The 25,808-nt window shown below is 39.2% G+C and overlaps 2 protein-coding genes across 3 annotated transcripts in view; both read right to left on the bottom strand.

The window, feature by feature from the left end:
• Window positions 1-1,797: 1,797 nt before the first annotated feature.
• Window positions 1,798-11,125, bottom strand: LOC121386769 (40S ribosomal protein S19-like). Its single transcript, XM_041517779.1, has 6 exons — window positions 11,068-11,125; window positions 7,409-7,476; window positions 5,808-5,908; window positions 4,095-4,163; window positions 3,417-3,534; window positions 1,798-2,076 (listed from the first exon to the last, which is right to left on the bottom strand). The coding sequence occupies exons 2-6, from the start codon at window positions 7,474-7,476 to the stop codon at window positions 1,848-1,850; spliced, it is 585 nt and encodes a 194-aa protein (XP_041373713.1). The 5' UTR covers window positions 11,068-11,125; the 3' UTR covers window positions 1,798-1,847.
• Window positions 11,126-21,098: 9,973 nt separating this feature from the next.
• LOC121386640 (multidrug resistance-associated protein 1-like) overlaps window positions 21,099-25,808 on the bottom strand; it is a 111,745-nt gene continuing 107,035 nt past the window's right edge. For both annotated transcript variants that reach the window (XM_041517610.1, XM_041517611.1), the window contains exons 30-32: window positions 25,572-25,738; window positions 23,763-23,957; window positions 21,099-21,378 (exon numbers count right to left, since the gene is read on the bottom strand). In XM_041517610.1, coding sequence (XP_041373544.1) covers window positions 21,267-21,378; window positions 23,763-23,957; window positions 25,572-25,738 — 474 coding nt within the window. In that variant the 3' untranslated portion in view covers window positions 21,099-21,266. The remainder of the gene's footprint in view (window positions 21,379-23,762; window positions 23,958-25,571; window positions 25,739-25,808) is intronic.

Here is a 25,808-nt window from a genome sequence, read left to right as displayed (position 1 = left end):
TTGAGTACTTTTTTTTTTACAGGTACCCCATACATGTTCCAAGCACAAGGCTACTTGACACAGTGGTACTAGATGAAATAAAATTGCATACTTTTTTAGCCCAGATGAAACTAATGTTTTTTACAACCAACACACTCACATTTATAACCAATCACAGGACTTGTGTTGTTCACTTCTCTATTAAAAGTTTGGTGCACCTCCAACTTTGACCCAGCCGGAAGTTATTTGGTTTAGTACTACCTGCAGCTGCTGATTGTGTAGAATCATGGTGTTCTGTTGGTAAATTTTGTTGCAGACAGAATAGCACATACCACAGCTTTCGTATATACTCCTAAAAAAAAAGTAGGGGAACCTGAAATATTAATGTTAATATAAACTATTAGACCGAACATACGTTTTGACCAGACATCCTAGTAAAGAATGTTCAGGTCTGTTTATCAACACACTGAAACACATTCCATAGTTTGCAGTTGCCCTGTACACGTTCGTGGGGCGTCATCATTGATTTTGACAATTTCCAGTAAGGTTGATTAATCAGTGGAACATTATTTCTGTCAATCTTTTTCATTCTGTTGATCATAAAGTTTTTATTGTTTTCTTTTTAGTCATTTTTTTTTAATATGCGATTTACTGATGAAAAAAAAAAAAACGTCAACTTTCAAATTTGTCCATCTTACTGCACCATGACTAGTATATCAAAAGCTGTGGTATGTGCTATCCTGTCTGTGGGATGGTGCATATAAAGATTTCTTGCTACTAATGGGCCTAAACAGTCAAGTAAATTATTGACCACCACGTACCAGGCACATATTTAGAATGACCAAATTCAATTAATTTCTGCATAGGTCCAGGAAGCTCCCCACCAAATTTAGTTTAGATGCCATTCTCCACACAACTAGTAGTATAATTCACATATGTATTGTAACCCGAACCAATACTTTTCACCTGTGACAATCCCGCTATAAATGATGTCACATGGTGATGGCTAGTCATGACAGGATCATTTGTACTAGTTTTGGTGTCAAATCTTAAATAAAACTTCAGAGCAAGTCAAAAATCTTTCAGCCAATTGCATGGTAGGGCAGTAGTATTAGATTTTGAATAGTCATGAAAATTAACATCACTTGCCAGGGCCACGAGAGAATTGTTTGTGCAACATTCAGGCAAAATGTGCAGTGAAACATTGCAGCCATATTGGATTTTGAAATTACCCCAACATAACACCACATACAGGGTACCCATTATGGATTTTGTATTGGCGCAAAAAAATATCAATACTTGATCAGGGTCATTAAAATGTCTTAGCCAGGTGGGCCATCTTGTATTTTGAATCGGCCAAAATAATGGTTAGGGCCATGAAACTATCATTTGGACCACGTTTGGTTGAAATCTGCCCAGTGGAAATTAAGAACTTGAAAATGTCTTAGCCACATCGGTCATCTTGTATTTTGAATCGACCAGGAAAATGGTTAGGGCCATGAAATTATCATTTGGACCATGTTTGGTTGAAATCTTCATGGTGGTATTGGAGTTGTTAATGTCTTGGCCAAAAGCCAGGGCGCCATCTTGGATTTTGAATCTACCTCAATATAAGATGTGACAGAAACCAGTTAATTTGTTTACAAGTGCTGACCCATGCTGAACATGCCACAGAAATCTTGGTGATTATTAGACTGAAATAATCACAATAAAGTACACATATCATTAGAAATTACTCTTACACCACAGCTGAATCCTGCTGGGAATCATTTCCAGAATGCACAATACAAGTGAGAGACAAAAACAAAACGAAGCACATTGAATTGTAAATTGTTGTTTTTTTTAATTTACATTTTCATAATCAATGTTCATGCTTGGGAAACAGCAGGCTCTGTAGTCACAGCTGGGGTCACAGCTGGGGTGGTGGTGGTGGCTGCTGCTGTTGTGGCAGGTGTTGTTGTTGTTGTTGTTGTTGCAGCAGCAGCAGCAGCAGTAGTAGCCGGCGGTGCCGTCTTCTTGTCACCTCTCTTCTTAGACTTGATCTGGGAGGCAATTCGGTCAAGATCTCTGCGTCCCTGAGAAGTCAACTTTCGACCTCTTGAAAAAGAAAACCACAGTCGGTTACAGAGATACTACACTGAGAAGTTACAACGAAGGTGAAGTTAGCTTAATGGCAAGTGAAGTTTAAAATGTTTAGAACCCATTTTATTTGTGACATTTAAATGCCATGACTTTTCAGGTCCTTTTTTTCCCCACAACATTCAAGTAATTTTCAGTAAGTATGCAAACTCTTAATAAACCCACCAATAGCAAAATGTTAAAAACATACAACATTTAATAATCTTATGTGGCGAGTGTATACACATGGTGGTGAATACAATACATATCACGAATATGAGATGATGAATACAAATATTTATTCACGTCCATGAATACAAAAGTTTATGCATAAAGGAAAAACTTTTTTTTTTTAAAGGAAAAACTTATTAACTATTGTCAGTCCAGAATCACATTCTTTTTAACGAACACTAATATGTCCACATTTTCACAGTAAAGTGCAGCTCTCTGTGCTGTTACCACATATCAAGCAGTTCTGAATACGCTCTCGTGACACTTGTTGTTGGGATGTACAAGATTAAAAGAAAATGAAGTTTGGCTACATGGCTTTGATGTGGAGAAAAACACACTGGTGTTTCCACCATGCAAGAGAAAAAAAAAGAAAGAAAGAAAGAAGTGTTTTATTTAACGATGCACTCAACACATTTTATTTACGGTTATATGGCGTCAGACATATGGTTAAGGACCACACAGATTTTTTTAGAGGAAACCCGCTGTCGCCACATAGGCTACTCTTTTACAACAGGCAGCAAGGGATTTTTATTTGCGCTTCCCACAGGCAGGATAGCACAAACCATGGCCTTTGTTGAACCAGTTATGGATCACTGGTCAGTGCAAGTGGTTTACACCTACCCGTTGAGCCTTGTGGAGCACTCACTCAGGGTTTGGAGTCGGTATCTGGATTAAAAATCCCATGCCTCGACTGGGATCCAAACCCAGTACCTACCAGCCTGTAGACCGATGGCCTGCCACGACGCCACCAAGGCCGGTACCATGCAAGAGAGCAGTTATTTAACCCAGTCAGGTACTCTGCCGTAAATCATGTTAATTCATCCTCAATTGTTTTATTTCACTTTAATCAGCTATTTAAATGCTAGCATATTGAAGTTGCAAAATATGCTCGTCAGTGACTCACATTAGGAACATAGCTCGCAAAACTGGCCTTTCATATACTAGTTGTGCACTGGCTGGAACTAGAAATAGCTCAATGGGCCCACGGACAGGTATCGATCCTAGAGTGATCATGCATCAAGTGAAGGCTTTACCACCGGACTACGTCCTGCCCATATTATAATATGTTCAGGAAATCTAACACTTACCCATTATTGGGATCCTTCTCAATGAGTTTGAGTCCCTCCAGAGACTGAAGGACTTTACGAGCGACAGATGGACTGCTGCGATGGTAGTGACTGGGGCACGTTCCATTGCTCTTGTTAGCTGAAATATGACAAGAAAAATGCTCAATAGTGACTGGGGCACATTCCGTAACTCTTGTTGGCTGAAATATGACAAGAAAAATGCTCAATCTGGTTGACAAAAGTAAAACTGCACTCTAGTTCATCAATCGGGACAAGAAAGTGTTAAAGAAATGTTGGTTTACCGATTTCAGTGGCACATCGTTTAATCAGTGTCTACTGTGTGTGTAACATGATAACTGTGATAACAAGTCTAGCGCGTGGCAGAACAAAATCTCTTTTCATCACATAGGCCACTCCTTCAAATAAGTAGTAAGGAATATTTTATAATATTGAAACATTCCAAACATGATACACATGCAGTTAACTGTCTCCCTCCTTTTTAAAAAACAGACGGGGTACACACCACAAGTAAAATAAAATTTTGAAAAATAGACTGCTTCCTTTATTTTGTTTGGCTGAAACAGTGCTAAACTGCAACCATATTTTCTGTTCAGTTTAATGACACCATTAGAGCACATTGATCTATTAATCCTGATCAAAGCTCGATGAGATCCGTATGGAAAGCAGTCTACAACTCACCTCCGTATATCTTTGTAAGACTTCCAACACCAACCGGCGACCGGATGTACATGTGTCGGCAGACGGAGGCTGAAAAATAACAACAAGAGTTAAGACTTGATTACCAACAAATACTTAAGCTGTCCCAGCGCCCTCTACCATTTCTTAAACTACACGTTACACACACAACAGTTACAGAACCTATAAACAAAATATTTTTGTTTCGTACTCCACATTTAACCAACGACAGTTGACCTCATTATCATTATCGACAGAGAGTCATGTGCAAAACAAAAAAACAAAAATCTGGGAATGTTTTTTATTTATTATACAGAGATTGGCCCTAGGGTTAACATTGCACCATGTTGAAACAGCTAGCTAGCTCTGGCACTCTCCAATTGCAAATTTTATTTTACTTTGGGGAATGAAGTTCATGTTATGATTGATATTTTATTGAAAATAATCAAGAGTTTCTGTAATTTTTTGAGGTCAATAGATAATTTAACAAAATGTTCTACGCCCAGAGCTAGCCCTGACAATACCTGTTACACATGTAAGGAGTTTGATGAAAAGTAGGTCATGTCATAGTGACCTAGTTATGACATACAGCACAATGCCATTCCAGGTTGTACTTGTATGCAATTATGAATTTCTAAGGAAGATCTGGCCTATAGTAGACAGGCCCCGGGACGGACATGCTCGAAACTCTAGTGGTATATGAGCATGAAAAAATTATTCGTACTGTAGTAATGTGAAAAGTAGGTCATCGTGACCTAGTTATGATACACAACGCACCGCCATTCCAAGTTATACTTGCTGAAAAGGTTTGATGAACTGATACGGAAGATACGCCCCGGAAACAAAAACGTTAACCAACTGACAACATATCATCAATGAAGGAAGGAAATGTTTTATTTAACGACACACTCAACACATTTTATTTACGGTTATATGGCGTCGGACATATGGTTAAGGACCACACAGATATTGAGAGAGGAAACCCACTCTCGCCACTTCATGGGCTACTCTCTTCAATTAGCAGCAAGGGATCTTTTATATGCACCATCCCACAGACAGGATAACACATACCACAGCCTTTGATGTACCAGTCGTGGTGCACCGACTGGAGCGAGAAATAGCCCAATGGACCCACCAACGGGGACCAATCCCAAACCAACCGCGTATCAAGCGAGCGCTTTACCACTGGGCTACATCCCGCCCCATCATCATCAATGAAGGGTGCCTAAAACCACATGGTGTGTTGGAGGACCTGGCCACCGTTAATGTAGAGCCCTGTGTGTTGGAGGACCTGGCCACCGTTAATGTAGAGCCCTGTGTGTTGGGAGGACCTGGCCACCGTTAATGTAGAGCCCTGTGTGTTGGGAGGACCTAGCCACTGTTAATGTAGAGCCCTGTGGGGTAACTAAAACCACCTGGTGTGTTGGGAGGACCTGGCCACCGTTAATGTAGAAACCTGTGGGGTAACTAAAACCACCTGGTGTGTTGGGAGGACCTGGCCACCGTTAATGTAGAAACCTGTGGGGTAACTAAAACCACCTGGTGTGTTGGGAGGACCTGGCCACCGTTAATGTAGAACCCTGTGGGGTAACTAAAACCACCTGGTGTGTTGGGGGACCGGGCCACAGTTAATGTAAACCCTGTGGGGTAACTAAAACCACCTGGTGTGTTGGGGGACCGGGCCACAGTTAATGTAGAACCCTGTGGAGCACTCACCTGCTCGGATATAAAACCAGTCTTCATCATATGGAGCAAGTTCTTTGAAAATTCCCAACTTGACAATGTCAACCCAGTCCGGTATCTTCATCTTTCCTGACCTGAAAAAAAGTCAACCTATTAATACGCAAATCTTTAAAACTAGTCAACCTATTAACAAACAAATCTTTAAAACTAGTCAACCTATTAATACACAAATCTTTAAAACTAGTCAACCTATTAATACACAAATATTTAAAACTAGCCAATCTCTTAAAACACAAACATTTAAAACTAGTCAATCGATTAATAAAGCAAATAATTAAACCTAGTCAATCTATTTATAAAATAAATATTTTAAAATAACTTTGGCAGCTCGTTACAGCTGGGAGATTAGGTTATTACACTGCATTTTGTGATATAGAGATAGATAAAGAGTAGTTGAATGAATGCTAACATGTTGAGATAAAAAAAACAGAACTGGATAATAATAGATCTTAAAAATATTCGAAAGACAACAGCTTTAATAGTAGTCAATATATACTGATGATAAGAAATAAGTGAACACAGTAACAGCAAATATTGACTGCAACCACAGAATGAGGAATTTAATCATGTTACAGCCAGTTATTTCCACACTACTGACATTCAGTGCCACATGACATCTCCATATTTTATACAGCAGATAAAGACTTTCAAATTTTCAATTATTCAAAAATTTTAAAAGATCTCCATTAAGTTTGTGGACGATCATTGTACCAAGTTTCAGAACAACTGAATCAAAACTGCAGGAGAAGATAGACACCAAATGAAAAGTTGACGGATAGTGAAACCAGTGTTAGAAAAGACCTACACTAACGAACATAATTTTTTAAAAGTGAAAAAAATCTCTATTATTATTATTATTTCAGGGTTTGAAATGTTTGGGCGTCTACCTTGTTTTCCATGTATTGTGCGCATCCCTACACTGAACGTTTATTCGAAGGAAAACAATATGAACCACAATATAATGCATCTTTTTAAAACTAACACAAAACCAATGGTAAATGCAAGATGTACATGTATGTACCATACTCTCCTCATCAAAATTAGCTACATGTAAAACATGGTCTAAATCGATATCAAATGATTATATATTATATTATATTATATTAGTATTTTCCCTAGCTCGTTTTAGCATGGTGCAGCACCATGCCTCAATAGTTTAGCACCATCTTGCCTTAATCAGCACCATGCTGCCCTGAGAATCTGATTAAACAAGCCTTTTTCACTAATTCACAAATTGCCTTTATAAAACACCCAAAAAGGTATTATTAATTTATAAAATATGCCTTTTATATCTTTTTCCATTCATTTATTAAAGCAAGCACATAAATTACATTAATGTTTATTTCAATTAATTTTTGTATATTTTTAATGAAAAACAAGTGCCCAGGAAATGGTGAAAATGCCCCAAAAGTGTTTGTCTACCATGCCGTGACAAATTTGTAGGGAAATCACTATATGTTGTTAAATTTTATACCAATAAACGGTTTGTATTAAGCAATAATGTGCATTAAGTAGCCCTGAATGATACTTTCTAGGCCTGTGAGGTGGGAATGGCCAGTTGGTGTTTATCTTACTTTTTAAGAAAGGCGGCCAAAGCCTTGGTGAACTCATGTTGATTCACGTCCTTCACACTGATCCCCATCTGAAACACATAACAAACATCAGTCGGCTTTCAACACAAGCTTGCAACAAGGCAGGGCTCGAAACTCACCAAAAAACAGGGGTGGAAAATGGTGAACTGTAAAAACTAGTAAATCTAGAGGGGTCTGGGGTGGTGAACTGTAATAAAGGGGAAATCTAGAGGGGTCCAGGGTGGTGAACTGTAATAAAGAGGAAATCTAGAGGGGTCCGGGGTGGTGAACTGTAAAAAAAAAGAGGAAATTTAGAGAGGTCCAGGGTGGTGAACTGTAAAAAAGAGGAAATCAATAGGTGTCCAGGGCGGTGAACTGTAAAAAAAAGAGGAAATCTAGAGGGGTTCGGGGGCAAGGATGATTAAAATGTGAGTAAACACAATGTTCCATGAGAGGAAAACTGCGGATCCGAGGAGAATTCCCACCCCTAAGAAAGTATGGTGGCCCAAAACTAAATATCTGGGCCAATAAATTTTCATTTTCAAACTTGCTTTAGAAAGCCCAAACACAAAATATTTATATTTCAAGTTTATTGTAAATAACTGAAAATGTTTAACAGTCAATTTTTAAAGTAAACATAGGAAAAATGCTTCAGCAAATATTGATTTGAAGAACCACTTCTAGATAGCAAAGATATCAACATACATGATATTGAAATGAAATGTTCCAAACGGTTAGGAACGGGATCAGTAAGTCTTTGTTTTATATATAAAAGATTTTTATGTGGAATAAATATGTGTCATACAATTATTAATAGTGGCTCATGTTATAGAAAGAAGATCACCCAAATAATATTTTTTTGCGATAATCATCATTAATTTTTAATGTTTAAAACCGCCCAAACAGGACTTTTGTCACATTTGGTGACCAGGCTCCGTATTTATAAACATACTTAAGTCAATGTATGATACCTAAATACATACTTAAAGTACGTAGATAAGTATCATACATTCACTTAAGTACGTTTATGAATATGGACCCCGTCCAGATACCGTGAACATTATCAATGAAAGCCAACAAGTGCAGGGGTTGAACAATTATTTTAAAACACAACTGCCTAAATGGGTTTCTGCCAGAGGGTACAAACGGGTATGGTACCATACCCATTTTGGGGGGCAAATTTTATGTTTTAAAATTAACTTTTTGATAAAATTACTTGCCCATAATAGTTTTCCACTTGCCCATTAAAACAATTTTCTTGTTGAAGTGAATAAATGAATAATACTCAAGGCTAGCTCTGGGTGAGCAGAACAATTTGCCAAATCATCTATTATAACTTAAGTTGAAGAAGAAAAAAAGGAGTTACTACGTAATAAAAATAACAATTATTACATGAAATTTGTTCATCAAATTAAAATGAAATTAGCCGGTTCTTTTTAAACTTTGCAATTGGCAAATTTATTGAGTGCCACAGCTAACCCTCAAGACAGCTAAAAATTATTTTAAACTACCATCGATGTCCCAAACTGCGTTCACCGAACGACAAAAACATTAATATGATATTTACGGAAATAGTATTCTACATTTTTCAGCTACAATATGTAAAACAAAATAGATTGTAATCAATTAACGTAAAATATCGGAAGGAAAGAAAAAAAAAGGGGGGGGGGGGGCGAGAGTAGTTTGGTTACCATATTGTTGTGTGTTGGTAGACTGAGAAAAGACATACTCCTTATTTTGCCTACAAAAAGTGCAAAGGGGTTTATAAAAAGACTCGTCTTTTAATTGAACCGAAGATGATATCGGTCTGACATTCACAGGCAGTTCCGGTTTTGCTGGACCGATCAAAGTTTTAATATTATTATTTTTAATAAAGATTTCAAGATATACAAAAAACAATAAAGATGTTTGTAAAGTGATCTCCTAATGTCAGATACATTTTTGTTATTTCCATCTTCATCGAATGAATCGATCGCTGTGATAAAATATTATTGCCAGCTGATAAAAAGTAGTTTCGTTTTTGTAAAGACGGTGTATATATTATTTGGCACTCAAGATAAATGATTTTGATGATAAACACTACCACTTCCATTGTTTTTATAAGCGTTCATATCCCCTCAAAATGAAAAGTTTACAATATTTTATAAAGAACTGCTGAATAAACAGAATAACAAAGTAAAAATCATCAGTTTCAACCAATTATATCTGCAACTGAGGACAAAATATCAAACGACAGTGGAAACAAAAGATAGAATGACCGTTCTGATCACGTGACAAATTTGGCGCCAAATAAGTGTGGTATTTTTCAATAAGAGACTGCCGAATACGTAAAAAATTTCATTGCTTACATAAAATATAAGTTTTATTGTGTCTATCAAACATACAAATGAATACAGATATTGGACAAAATAGAGGCTGTTATAGAGGCTGTTACAAATACTGTTAAATTACGTTACGGTAACTGTCGTCAATTGCTTTTTCGTACACAATGTGGCTTGTTTTCTTTGATGTCCAGTGTGCAGACTGATCATTGTTTTTTGTGTGGAAAAAAGTGCGTTTGTAAATAGCAGAGATAGGTGCTGGAAAATAAAGAGGGGCGCTTAAAAATAAAGGAGGGTTGGGAATGTGAAAGGAGGGCGGCAAAATGGAATAGCGAGGAGGGGCGCCCCGCTTAAATGGAGCAGCGAGAACACCGGTACACATTTAGTCCGTGGACGATATATACTGGGGAAATAAAAACCCAGTGGACGAATGGTCCGGAACTGATTTTTTGTAGTGGACAAATCGTCTCAAGTTCCTCAGTGGACGAATTTTCAGTGGACAAATCGTCCGTGGTAGTAGTGGTGGTGGTGGTGGTGGGGGGGGGGGGGGGGGGGGTGCGGGCAGATAATATACCAACACAATTTATACACTCAAAATTATTTACAATTGTTATTAATACGTTATGAATACTATTCACTATAGTAGAGGCACCAAACTGTAGCATACATTTTGCAGATCGAATATATAAAAATTGAAAAATTCTAACAGGGGTGTTAAAAATCATAAAAATTAAATGCTTCGTCCTCGTTGATCTGGCATGTGCGAGATCATGTGTCAATTCATCTACTGGCAATTTTTTTTAATTATACCGCCTGAATGAACTCAGAACTGAAACTGAAAGCTGGCACGTTTGGAAGTCTTGCCTGAACGACAACAAATCGGATGTTAAATGTAAATGAGAAAACAAAGTGAACGGAGTTGGAAGCATAACGCAGTTAGGGACGTTGACGATATTATAAAACTTTAGAAGGCCCCTCAAAAACCCGACGGTACTGGGCCGTTAAGAGAAAATGCTAATTTCGTACCCTGCAGTGATCAACACCCTAACACCGATACCGAGGTAAATCCCCACACACACCCCAAACCGATCCTTAAATTTTAATACCGCTCTGCTCTAATCATGGAACACGAGGCTCTTCCAACATAAAAAATGGCGCACCCCATGTATCACACATGGTCGGTCCAGTCATTATAACTACTCAATTCCATGTTTTTAAAAACAACCAATTTATTGACAGGTGTATGTTGGTGTCTTGAATATTACCTATCATTGTTTACTAATTTAATTACACCAACTACAATGAAGCATAAAACAACACTGTTCACAATACACGCCATACCTTGTGAACAGCGAAGGCGAAAAAGAGGCCGACTTAGGTGACCTCTAGCGGAAGTAAGCTTTTCCAAGGTAAATAACTCTAAAAACAATAAAAACGAACGTTCCGTACCCAAAACACAAAGTAAAATAAAGAACCCTTCACCCCAATAGTCTTTATTATTTCGACTTCTTTCACACCTGTTGGTGAGAACATCATTCGTTAGTAGTATAGTGACTGAGGCTTTCAATCCAACGGTAAATTTCGACGTTTTAGCGACATCTCAATGACACCGTCAGCTTGCTCCAAAACCAACTCGCCCGACACTGTCTGATCAGCTTGCCGCACTGGTTGGTCAGCTAGCCCCAGTTGCACTTTATTATGCTCAAATTAAACTTAAGTTAATATACGACATTTGACGAACTGCAATAGCCTATAGTTAATGCCAGTACATTGGGACACTGATTGAAATCAGCTCTACTGGTCTTAACCACCACCCTTGAGTTATTCTGAATGATCTGCTCCTGGAATTCCACCAAAACCTACGATCTCTCTGGCATGGCGGAACGCGCGGGTGGGTTGGGGGGGGGGGGGGGGTGTTAGGAGGGATGAATCAACAATATTATTGAATTTTAAGGCAGAGATGAATCTGACTTGCCAAAAATTGCAGTTCAAAATATCTAGTTTTAAAATTTTATGGGGGAGCATACCCCCGAACCTAGAAACTTTGCTTTGCGCCTTCGATCTCAGTCAGCCCCACCCAACCCCATGTCTACTTGCTTCCGCCGTGCTTGTCTCTTCCCTTATTTACAGATTGATGCTTTATATATCCACAACATTCACACGATTTAATGAAGTATCGGAAGAGTATACTATATATATATATATTATAGCTTTAGATTGGCAAATTGAACACCACGCAACATTCACATACACACCTTTTCAGTCCATGATTGTATTCGTTTCTGTATTAGGACTTGCTCTCTGGCTAACATATACATGGATCATCTGCATCCTTCCACCTAGGTGGGGCGTGACGTAGCCCAGTGGTAAAGCGCTCGCTCGATGTGCGGTCGGTCTGGGATTGATCCCCGTCGGTGGGCCCATTGGGCTATTTCTCGTTCCAGCCAATGTACCACGACTGGTACATCAAATGCTGTGGTATGTACTACCCTGTCTGTGGGATAGTGCATATAAAATATCCCTTGCTGCTAATCGAAAAGAGTAGCCCATGAAGTGGCGACAGCGGGTTTCCTCTCTCAATATCTGTATGGTTCTTAACCATATGTCTGACGCCATATAACCGTAAATAAAATGCTGAGTGCGTCGTTATATAAAACATTTCTTTCTTTCCTTCCCCCTAGAATCTCGAGTGAATTACATTATAGTTTGTTTTGTTTAACATGTCAAACATTTGGTAATTTTGGAATTTACAATACATTCATGTGTAGTTTTGCTAGGGGTTTGCATAACGAATTTTCATGTACAGTAAGTAAAAATACTTTTTCACGAACCTCGGGACCAAATGCAGTCGGTAAGCAAAGCCGTATTAGTGCACAGGCTGACTAGGGCGCCAACTGTTAAAGGCGGCAAAATCTTCTTTAATTTTCTACGAAATTTCACTTAACCAGTAAGTAGAATCTACTCACCCCCCCCCCCCCCCCCCCCGTTCATGTTAACCGCCTATCTTAAACTTGTTCTGCCAAGTAGTAGAATCTACGCTTTGTCAGATCCATCCGCCCTCCCCGCTCATGTTCATCATTAATCTCGAAATGTTTCCTCATAGTAGTAGAATCAACTTTATTCTATACGATTACCCACACACATCATGGACTTCCGCAGCGGAGGGCAGGCGCGAGTGGGGGGGGGGGGGGGACTTGCCATTCCTAGATTTATACACGATTTTGTTTTTGGCTTACATTCTTCAGTTAAGGTACACTGTATATGTTAGCTTTAAATATTTAAAATATTGGCATTTACCAACAGTTGTCATGATGAATTTTACTTTTAGAAATCAGAAAATTACATTTTAGAACATTAATTTTTCAAAACGTTTTGCGCGAGCATTCCCCGTCTCGGGTCCCCTCAAGAATTGACGTAAATGCGCTACCAAGAGAAAGAAAATAATGTTTTATTTAATAACGCTCTCAACACATTTTAAGTATATAGTGTCGGATATATGGTTAAGTACCACACAGATAATGAGAGATGAAACCCGCTGCTGCCACTCAGTGGGCTACTTTCTTCGATTAGCAGCAACGGATCTTTTAAAGACCTATGCAGAATCCCACAAACAGGGGGGTGGGACGTGCCCCAGTGGTTAAGTGTTCGCTTGATGCGTGGTCGGTCTGGGATCGATCCCCATCGGTGGGCCCATTTCTCGCTCCAGCCAGTGCACCATGACTGGTATATCAAAGGCCGTGGTATGTGTTATCCTGTCCGTGTGATGGTGCATATAACAGATCCCTTGTGCTAATCGAAAAAGAGTAGCCCATGAAGTGGCGACAGCGGGTTTTCTCTCTCAATATTTGTATGGTCCTTAACCATATGTCCGACGCCATATAAACGTCAACAAAATGTGTCGAGTGCGTCGTTAAATAAAACATTTCCTTCCTTCCCACAAACAGGATACTTGACTAACTGCGCATCAGGTGACCGCTAAATCATCGAGCTAGGTCCCGCCCCGTGCGACGAAATGAGTTGAGCTACATTTTAATACAAAGTCCTGCATAGTAATTCGAGTGTTTGTTGTTCACGATGTTTGCGATTTTAATTGTAACGGATTATTTGAATAAATAGTACACTTGTTCATTTTAAGTAATTATTTCATTTGATCCAACAATTTTGTACATAAACTGTTACGCATCATAAAAATGCATTTAAAAAGTGTTGCATTTGTCAGTTTTACTCATAGATAGATATTAGTGGCCTAAGGGCGCCAAATAAGTCTCTGTGTGCAATGATCCCTCGCAACTAGGTAGGTAGGTAACTAGTTTAACATGCTCATGTACCCACCACAGGGATTTCGAACACACTCCCTCGCTACTAGGTAGGTAGGTAACTAGTTTAACATGCTCATGTACCACAGGGATTTCGAACACACTCCCTCGCAACTAGGTAGGTAGGTAACTAGTTTAACATGCTCATGTACCCACCACAGGGATTTCGAACACGCTCCCTCGCTACTAGGTAGGTAGGTAACTAGTTTAACATGCTCATGTACCCACCACAGGGATTTCGAACACACTCCCTCGCTACTAGGTAGGTAGGTAACTAGTTTAACATGCTCATGTACCCACCACAGGGATTTCGAACACACTCCCACGCTCGCTACTAGGTAGGTAGGTAACTAGTTTAACATGCTCATGTACCCACCACAGGGATTTCGAACACACTCCCTCGCTACTAGGTAGGTAGGTAACTAGTTTAACATGCTCATGTACCCACCACAGGGATTTCGAACACACTCCCTCGCTACTAGGTAGGTAGGTAACTAGTTTAACATGCTCATGTACCCACCACAGGAATTTCGAACACACTCCCTCGCTACTAGGTAGGTAGGTAACTAGTTTAACATGCTCATGTACCCACCACAGGAATTTCGAACACACTCCCTCGCTACTAGGTAGGTAGGTAACTAGTTTAACATGCTCATGTACCCACCACAGGGATTTCGAACACACTCCCTCGCTACTAGGTAGGTAGGTAACTAGTTTAACATGCTCATGTACCCACCACAGGGATTTCGAACACGCTCCCTCGCTACTAGGTAGGTAGGTAACTAGTTTAACATGCTCATGTACCCACCACAGGAATTTCGAACACGCTCCCTCGCTACTAGGTAGGTAGGTAACTAGTTTAACATGCTCATGTACCCACCACAGGGATTTCGAACACGCTCCCTCGCTACTAGGTAGGTAGGTAACTAGTTTAACATGCTCATGTACCCACCACAGGGATTTCGAACACGCTCCCTCGCTACTAGGTAGGTAGGTAACTAGTTTAACATGCCCATGTACCCACCACAGGGATTTCGAACACGCTCCCTCGCTACTAGGTAGGTAGGTAACTAGTTTAACATGCCCATGTACCCACCACAGGGATTTCGAACACGCTCCCTCGCTACTAGGTAGGTAGGTAACTAGTTTAACATGCCCATGTACCCACCACAGGGATTTCGAACACGCTCCCTCGCTACTAGGTAGGTAGGTAACTAGTTTAACATGCTCATGTACCCACCACAGGAATTTCGAACACACTCCCTCGCTACTAGGTAGGTAGGTAACTAGTTTAACATGCTCATGTACCCACCACAGGGATTTCGAACACGCTCCCTCGCTACTAGGTAGGTAGGTAACTAGTTTAACATGCTCATGTACCCACCACAGGGATTTCTAACACGCTCCCTCGCTACTAGGTAGGTAGGTAACTAGTTTAACATGCCCATGTACCCACCACAGGGATTTCGAACACGCTCCCTCGCTACTAGGTAGGTAGGTAACTAGTTTAACATGCCCATGTACCCACCACAGGGATTTCGAACACGCTCCCTCGCTACTAGGTAGGTAGGTAACTAGTTTAACATGCTCATGTACCCACCACAGGGATTTCGAACACACTCCCTCGCTACTAGGTAGGTAGGTAACTAGTTTAACATGCTCATGTACCCACCACAGGGATTTCGAACACGCTCCCTCGCTACTAGGTAGGTAGGTAACTAGTTTAACATGCTCATGTACCCACCACAGGGATTTCTAACACGCTCCCTCGCTACTAGGTAGGTAGGTAACTAGTTTAACATGCTCATGTACCCACCACAGGGATTTCGAACACGCTCCCTCGCTACTAGGTAGGTAGGTAACTAGTTTAACATGCTCATGTACCCACCACAGGGATTTCGAACACGCTCCCTCGCTACTAGGTAGGTAGGTAACTAGTTTAACATGCTCATGTACCCACCACAGGGATTTCTAACACGCTCCCTCGCTACTAGGTAGGTAGGTAACTAGTTTAACATGCCCATGTACCCACCACAGGGATTTCTAACACGCTCCCTCGCTACTAATGAAACAATGTAATGGGTTTCCTCTAAGACTATATTTCAGAATTACTAAATGTTTGGTCTGTAGAATAAAAAGACTGCTTTACTATAGGATAAACTTTTAAATTATTCAGTTAACAACACAAGCATCATCTTAAAGAAGTTAGCCAAACTCCATTAAAAGAAGAGTAAGTTGTTTTAAACATTATTTATTTCCACAAACAATATTATTTATAACAAATACAATAACAAAAATCAGTTTGTGCTTGGTCAACAGGCAAATGCGTATATTAAGGCCTCTTTTCATATTTTACAATACATATATTTTATAAGTCAATTATAATTACAATATTTCCATTGTGGTTAACCAGAACAATAAATATAAAGCGGGAAAAGCAAAGCGAAGAAACATGAAAGAAAGAAACTAAAGAGAAACAAACAATGATTATTGTGTTGATTAACTGTAAATTGAGGAATGATTAACTGTAAATTGAGGAACAATTAACTGTAAATTGAGGAACGATTAACCCTTCGGCCCAAAACAAACTGAAGCTGAAGCTGCATCTGGGTCTGTCGAGTGTGGCAAAGACATAAAGTCTGCAGTATTTTGAATTCTGTGTCTTAACTGTTACATGTTTTCAGTATATATTAACTGCGTTCATATCTTTACATATATTTTGTTCTAAAACCACCCACAGCAATAATTATGAGAATTTTACTATAAGTTCTAAATAAAAAAACCCCACATTAAAATGTGGTTCGCACAGGCTACAGCTGCCAGTGTGAAAATATAGCGTATGTTCTATGCAGTCTGTTACCAGATCTGTAGTTCACGCCAGCACAGAAGCAATGTGTTTTGTCACATTTGATTCAGTGAATTTCATTTTTGACTGGTACCATACTCCTCACACCCAGACCCAGCTTCAGTGTGTTTAGCCCATGGGCGGATCCAAGGGGGGGGACCAGGGGGACGCGTCCCCCCCCAAAATTGTTCAAGTGCCCTCAAAATGTCCAAGTGCCCTTTTTATTTGTAGATTTTTTTAAGTAAACAATAATTATATTGTAGATAAATGAAATCAAGATTTTCGTGTACATGCGCAAGCTTGCAGATATGTGTCTGTGTTATTGAGTCTCAATGGGGCCCCATTGAGGTTCTAACGCGAGTGACGCCAATTTACTTCATTATTGCTAGTATATTATGACGTAGAACTGTAGGAATTCATATTAATTGTAAATATCAAAACTTGTAGTAAGGTGCCCTTTTGACGAGTCAATGTGCCCTTCTTTTTTGGTCCCCCCCTAAAAATATTTCCTGGATCCGCCCATGTAGCCGCCACTTTACTGCACAACTTTTCTATTTTTAAGGCAGTCAGCCCATGCGTGGTGAATACTTGGTCACATACAATATCGTCCGGTCAAATTAAAACAAAACAATTCTTAATAACAATTTATTTCTTATTCTAATTCAATCTGCATATAACGAGAAATATGACTGGCTAATTAAAAATCCTTAAGTACATAGGTATCGAGGTTTGATGGGGGTACATTTGAGTCATTGCCATATGACACATCCCTCTTGATGAATATAAAATTATTTCTTTTCCCCGATATATACAGTCGAGACTGGTCTAATGGCAACAATGCATTTCATTTGTTTTAACAGCCACCTCTTCAACAAGATATAAAAAAATACACTGACCACTATTTTTGTTCAAGTTGGACAGTCAAACTAGCCATAACAACCACAAGACACAGACACAGACACAGACAAAGACACACAGACACACACACACACACACACAGACACACACACATAAACACACACGGCACACACACACTTGTGTGTCCCAGATACAATAAAAAAACCTGTTTGTTTTGTTTGATTCAGATACAATATAAAGTCATTGTTTTACTTTAGTTGAAACAATAACAGGTATGCTCACCAGTGCTTCATTAATAATTACTGAATTTGCACCTCAGAGTTAATGTTATATTGTCAGTGATTTGCCAAGAAACTTGTCATTGGTTACAGAAAAACTTGCACCAAACTTACTCATCAAAACTGAAAGGTAATTTATTTTAAGGTTGTCACTGCAGTAGGATTCCATGATGTTTGTTCAGCCATTACACACTGGCAAACTTGCCCTTTCTTTAAAATGTATAATGATTTCTTCTGGCAACCTTTTGCAGCTTGTAGACTAATGTCATAGGAAACAGGATACAGTGGAAAGCAATCAAAATATAAATCAAAAGATGAATTATATACTCTTCAAAAAAAGTAGGGGAACCTGAAATATTAATGTTAATATCAACTATTAGACTGAACATATGTTTTGACCACAAACATCCTAGTAAAGAACGTTCAGGTCTTTTTATCAACACACCGAAACACATTCCATAGTTTGCACGTGCATCACGCAGTTGCTCTGTACATATGCGTGAGGTGTCATTCTTGATTTTGACAATTTCCAGGAAGGTCCATTAATCACTGTGGAACATTATTTCTGTCAAACTTTTTCATTCTGTTGATCATACAGTTGTTATTGTTTTGTTTTTAGTTATTTTTATTGTTTGAATTTGTGATTTACTGATAAAACGCCAACTTTCAAATTTCACTTCTGACCCAAAGTGTCCTTCAAGATCTTTGGTGGTCATAAAACCTATTGTAAGGTTTGCCAAATTAATTTACTATTATCATATAACCATTCCCCACAGCTAATATACTTTACAATTTTGGCAATTGTAAATTCTTATTAGAGTTCCCCTACTTTTTTTGAAGAGTATAGAATGAGTTTTATTTTTTAATTAATTATTATTTTTTGACATTTGTATGCATTCCAGTTTAGAGATAGCTTTCATAGTAAAGTATTTCATGTGGTTTTATTTACCTATGTATAACAGCCACCTGTCCATAATGGCCACTTTTATCAGGTTCCTTGAGTGGCTGTATACGAATATTTATGAAAAATATCATACAAAACATTATTTTGTTCTCTCGGTCACGTTTAAAACTATATACAATACTTGTGTCCCTTCCCTGCCTCGGATATCATCTATAGGCCTGCAAAAATGAATATAATAATAATAATAATAATAATCTTTATTTAAAGAAGGTTACACAAATAGTAGTACACTAATCTCCCTTGTGGCCTTCTGTCTATTAAGTATTAAACATTATTACTCAACATATAATGAAATAAACAATGTAATAACAAAATACAACATAATTATAAAATATAGAATATTTTATGAATCTATAGTTTTGTTAAATTACCGAATTCCACGCTTGGGGGAGTGCATGAATTTGTTGTCATCGTGTGGGTGTTTCAGAAATGATGATTACATGACAAGTTGGAGCAAGGTAGCAATAATACTGAAGTCTTTACACATTAATTGATATGCATTTGTGCTGAATATTTATCTATTGTGTTATTAACCGAGAAAATAATATTCAGTGCAGGCCCTCAGATTTCCGGTACCGTGTCAGTAAAATGATATTCAGTGCAGGCCCTCAGATTTCCGGTACCGTGTCAGTAAAATCATATTCAGTGCAGGCCCTCAGATTTCCGGTACCGTGTCAGTAAAATGATATTCAGTGCAGGCCCTCAGATTTCCGGTACCGTGTCAGTAAAATGATATTCAGTGCAGGCCCTCAGATTTCCGGTACCGTGTCAGTAAAATAATATTCAGTGCAGGCCCTCAGATTTCCGGTACCGTGTCAGTAAAATCATATTCAGTGCAGGCCCTCAGATTTCCGGTACCGTGTCAGTAAAATGATATTCAGTGCAGGCCCTCAGATTTCCGGTACCGTGTCAGTAAAATGATATTCAGTGCAGGCCCTCAGATTTCCGGTATCGTGTCAGTAAAATCATATTCAGTGCAGGCCCTCAGATTTCCGGTACCGTGTCAGTAAAATGATATTCAGTGCAGGCCCTCAGATTTCCGGTACCGTGTCAGTAAAATAATATTCAGTGCAGGCCCTCAGATTTCCGGTACCGTGTCAGTAAAATAATATTCAGTGCAGGCCCTCAGATTTCTGGTACCGTGTCAGTAAAATAATATTCAGTGCAGGCCCTCAGATTTCCGGTACCGTGTCAGTAAAATCACAGAACAAAATTTCCGTTCCCATGATTATTATACCGAGTACGACTATTCACCAATAATAATATATATATATATATAATTGTTTTTTAAAAACAGTTTCCCATGGGTTCCCATAATCACAAGGCACAGAACCGAAAAAGTGTTTGCCATGAAATTTGAAATCCTATGGCCTGCAGCGTAACACTCACTGTGTGCCTATATCAGCTAGAGTTCTATATGATTCCTAATGCACCTTACAGGCCTGAAAGGCAGCTAAGTGTTTGTCATATAGATAGTAGTAGTATCCGATAGTGCTGCCGTCTATTACAATATGTAACAACCTTGACCTTGGGAATAAAAACTAGTGTTGTTACATACTGTCATAGATGGCAGCACTATCGGATACCACTATCTATATTACATTCTCACTTTTTTTGTCCATTTGTCCTGACAAGTAATAATCCACTGGGACAAACACAATGTACCTCAATGGTTGTCCATTGGACAAGTAAAAATGTATAATGCTGTTTCATTTTGAGCAATCAAAAACATTGTCCTTGCTCTTGAATAAAAACAAACAACTTATTTAGACTAGTGAAAATATTGGCAGACAAGTATATTTCTAGATGTACTTGTCTGGTGGACTAGTGAAAATATTGGCAGACAAGTAGATTTTTAGATGTACTTGTCCAGTGGACTAGTGAAAATATTGGCAGACAAGTAGATTCTTAGATGTATTTGTCCATTGGACAAGTAAAAATGTATAATGCTGTTTCATTTTGAGCAATCAAAAACATTGTCCTTGCTCTTGAATAAAAACAAACAACTTATTTAGACTAGTGAAAATATTGGCAGACAAGTATATTTCTAGATGTACTTGTCTGGTGGACTAGTGAAAATATTGGCAGACAAGTAGATTTTTAGATGTACTTGTCCAGTGGACTAGTGAAAATATTGGCAGACAAGTAGATTTCTAGATGTACTTGTCTGGTTGACTAGTGAAAAAATATGCTTATTTCTATCACTGGAAAGGGCATTTCAAAAACAATAATTTCCTAGCTTTTCAGTCTTTTTGTGTGTGACACCAAATGAGTGACATCTACACGAGTCCAGCATCTTTGGCAAGCATGTAGAACATACTCTGCTTGTCTGCCATTAAGTTGTCAGGGGTGTCGAACTCACGGATAACTCCCTGATCCAACACCATGATCCTGAAATTAAAACAAAACATCGTTTAATTCTAAAACTGCACTCAGTGGTTCACAAGAATCGAATCTAATGACATACAGTGTTTTTTTCATTTCAACTTATATCCGTGCTTATATCCATCTAAGGTTCAAGCATGCTGTCCTGGGCACTCACCTCAGCTATCTGAACTGTCTATCCAGTACAGTGGGTTAGTTGTTAGTGAGAGAGAAGAGGGTGTAGTGGTCTCACACCTACCCACTGAGTTGTAAAACTCGCTCTGGGTAGGAGCCGGTATCGGGCTGTGAACCCAGTGCCTACCAGCCTGATGTCCGAAGGTTTAACCATGACACCACTGAGGCTGGTGAAATGCCATACAGACTGTGAGAATACATCCACTAACATCACTTTCAAACTTTAAAACTGACAAATTTAAATGTATATTCAACTAATAATTTAGTCAGGATCTCTAATGACCAAAGTTTGTTTTGTTTTAACGACACCACTAGAGCACACTGATTTATTAATCATCTGCTATTGGATGTCAAACATTTGGTAATTCTGATATATATAGTCTTAGGAAACCTGCAACATTTTCCCATTAACAGCAAGGGATCTTTTATATGCACTATCCCACAGACAGGAGAGCACATACCATGGCCTTTGATATACCAGTCCTGGTGCACTGACTAAAAATATGCCACAATCCTACAGACAGGAGAGCACATACCATGGCCTTTGATATACCAGTCCTGGTGCACTGACTAAAAATATGCCACAATCCTACAGACAGGAGAGCACATACCATGGCCTTTGATATACCAGTCCTGGTGCACTGACTAAAAATATGCACTATCCCACAGACAGGATAGCACATACCATGGCCTTTGATATACCAGTCGTGGTGCACTGACTAAAAATATGCACTATCCCACAGACAGGAGAGCACATACCATGGCCTTTGATATACCAGTCCTGGTGCACTGACTAAAAATATGCACTATCCTACATACAGGAGAGCACATACCATGGCCTTTGATATACCTGTTGTTGTGGACTGACTGGAAATAGCACAATGAGACCACTGACGGGGACTGATTCCAAACCAATCTCACATCAAGCGAGAGATCCCCCTTTGTAATAATCAGAGCTGCTCTGAACTCTAATAAGATAATGACTTGAATTGTAATAATAAAAAAACAAGAGGCCCAACTATAGCTCTGATAAATGAATCATACTAATAATGATTTAAAACAGATGGTTATTTGGTGATCACTAATTGGACATTAACAAATGAAGAATTGAATATGTATTGTAACCGATCCACTTCTATCACAGTATATGCCTTAAAATGGAGTAAATTCTAATTTCACCAGTGACATAATTAGGGAATAAATGGAGATGTTAACTGGAGGATCATCTGTATCAGGTTTGGTTGAAATTTGCTCGGTGGAACTTGAAATCAAGCTGAAAATCTCTCGGGCTAGGGCAGCCATATTAGATTTCAAATTGTATTGAAAAATAACAACACTTAGTCAGGGCCATGAGAGAATCATTGTACCACCTTTGGTTCAGATCTGCATGGTGAAATATGTCGGCCATATTGTATTTTGAATCGTCTAAAAAATAGCAGCATTTGCAGGGCCATGAGAGAATCATTTGGACCAAGTTTGGTTGAAATCTACCTCGGGTCGAGTACGTTTTGAACATGCTCATATGCCACTAGAGTTTCGAGCATATCAATCCCGTGGCCGATCTCTGGATAGCCGGAAATCTGTCTCGGGACAGAGGAAATCTACCTGGTGGAACTTCGAGAAGAAATCAAATATGATTTTAAAAACTAAATAGCCTAATTTGTGGACTATAATACAAATTCTTGCCCCATGGACAGGGTTATCCAGCTTTTGCACAATGCTAGAAAAATCTGTCTGACCCTAGGGCTAGATAAATCTGTCTGACCCGAGTGCTAGAAGATTTCTACATGCATGTGATGTCATAACTCGTGCTTTACAACGACTGACGTCATAACTCATAGTATTCAAAATTCTGTTTGCCATTTCACGTTGAATCATTGTTTTAAAAATATTTAAACACATTAATATTTTCAACTTTATATTTATTGTTAAGTTGTTGCATTTTTATGTTGTTGCACAAGTTGGACTATATTTTTCAGTGTATGATTCAATGAGTTTCATTGTTTGTAGGTGAAATGTTTACAAAACGTTCAACAATAAACAAAGCGTACGTAGCTTACAAAATTGTTTTGATACTGTAATTAAATGGGTAAGAAAAAGAATCAATCACCGTTGTGAGGTATAGATATGGCAATTATTCCTTGGAATTGCCTTATCTATACCTCACAATGGTGACAGATTCTATTATACTGAACTGAGGTTGGCTGAAACAGTACCTGTCGTAATCCATAACTGTGTTCAGCCTGTGTGCTATTGTCAGAATGGTGCAGTCTTTGAATTCTGTGCGAATTGTCTCTTGAATCAGACTGTCAGTTTCCAGGTCAACGGCAGCTGTTGCTTCATCAAGAACCAGGATCCTGGATTTCCGCAGCAGCGATCTCCCGAGACACAGAAGCTGTCTCTGACCAACACTGAATAGAAGAAAGGAATGTTAGTTCAGTGTATTGTCTAACCTTCAGGATACTGCAGTTAGTTCAGTGTATTGTCTAACCTTCAGGATACTGCTGTTAGTTCAGTGTATTGTCTAACCTTCATGATACGGCAGTTAGTTCAGTGTATTATCTAACCTTCATGATACTGTAAACCGTGAAAAAAATGCGTGCGTATAAATTTCGCGCTGTTCGCGTCTAACCTTATGTCGCGAAATGAATATGCACGCATTATTTTCTAGTTTGAAGTGTGCTTAAAATGATGTCTCGATTTTCAATGTCTCGATGCTTCGTCTGTTGTTCCCGCCGTATTCGGATCCGGTAGCATGTGGCCTTCAATTTTAGGATCACTGTTCGTTTTCTGCAGATAGCGATACATGTTGCAACAACAAATTTCCAAGCGCATTTGATAAACATTTTGTATTTATTTCATGTATATCAGTACTCTCGTTTCAGAAATGAAACTCAAAATCATGCAAAAATAACCTGTTTATTGAACAAGCTAACATACACTGCGACTAATTTGTTTTGTTTTGAAATATTTTATTGAGAATAAAATTCACAAAAAGATTCACTCAACAGGCTCAGCCTATACACGAGCTCTCCTTGATGGCGACTAATCGTTAATTGTTTTATGTAACTTCAATCGATGGCGATTAATCGTTTATTGTTTTATCTACCAAAGGGTGTTAACAGTTAACAACTGAAGCTGTGAGTTGTGATTCTAATACAGGTGAGGTGGGGGGTACAGGGCCTAATCCCCTCTATAGACTCTGTACCAGGCATAACTGCTTGATGTAGGATAACAGAATATTGATTTATAACAATTACAGTGAGCGGTCTTTATCCACTTTTTTTTTTTTTGAGCTGTCAACGGCCGTTCGCGAAATTTACACGTCGCGAACATGCGCTAAGGTATACATTCGCGAAAAAAACACGTCGCAATATTAATACGGTTTACAGTACTGCTGTTAGTTCAGTGTATTGTCTAACCTTCAGAATACTGCTGTTAGTTCAGTGTATTGTCTAACCTTCAGGATACTGCTGTTAGTTCAGACAGGATAGTACATACCACTGCCTTTGTTACACCAGTTGTAGAGCACTGGCTGGAACAAGAAATAGCCCAATGGGTCCACCGACAGGGATCGATCCCAGACCGACCTTTAACGCTTTACCACTGGGCTACGTCCCGCCCCATGTTTTGGCAGGGGTCAGACAGGTGACTGAGAGAATCGGCAGGGGTCAGACAGGTGACTGAGAGAATCGGCAGGGGTCAGACAGGTGACTGAGAGAATCGGCAGGGGTCAGACAGGTGACTGAGAGAATCGGCAGGGGTCAGACAGGTGACTGAGAGAATCGGCAGGGGTCAGACAGGTGACTGAGAGAATCGGCAGGGGTCAGACAGGTGACTGAGAGAATCGGCAGGGGTCAGACAGGTGACTGAGAGAATCGGCAGGGGTCAGACAGGTGATTGAGAGAATCGGCAGGGGTCAGACAGGTGACTGAGAGAAGGGGTCAGAGAGGCTTGAGGGTGTGAAAGGTGTGAAGACGGGTCAGACAGACTTGAGGGAGCGAAAGGTGTGAAGGTGGGTCTACCTGAGGTTCTGCCCGCCCTCTCCACACTCGTAGTCTAGTTGTGTTGGGAGTTCAGACACAAACGTCTTCAGATGACAGTGTTCCAGTGCATCCCACAACTCGTCATCTCCACGCTCACCTAGCGGGTCAAGGTTCACCCTCAGACTGCCTGAAAACAGAACTGGCTCCTACAAAACAGAACGATTTAACAATATAATATAATTGAGCACATGACAACACTGCAGATCTTTAGTTTTT

The sequence above is a fragment of the Gigantopelta aegis genome, chromosome 12, assembly GCF_016097555.1.
Source record: "Gigantopelta aegis isolate Gae_Host chromosome 12, Gae_host_genome, whole genome shotgun sequence".
In the NCBI taxonomy this organism is placed as follows: Eukaryota; Metazoa; Mollusca; class Gastropoda; order Neomphalida; family Peltospiridae; genus Gigantopelta; species Gigantopelta aegis.
This window is presented reverse-complemented; position numbering and strand designations above follow the sequence as displayed.

Excerpts from the sequence above, each read along its gene's own strand:
- LOC121386769 (XM_041517779.1), bottom strand. The coding sequence starts at position 7,476 with ATGGGGATCAGTGTGAAGGACGTGAATCAACATGAGTTCACCAAGGCT. Across the intron at positions 4,164-5,807 it reads CTGGTTTTATATCCGAGCAG|CCTCCGTCTGCCGACACATG; the intron begins GTGAGTGCTCCA and ends GTTATTTTTCAG. Across the intron at positions 3,535-4,094 it reads TCTTACAAAGATATACGGAG|CTAACAAGAGCAATGGAACG; the intron begins GTGAGTTGTAGA and ends GTCATATTTCAG.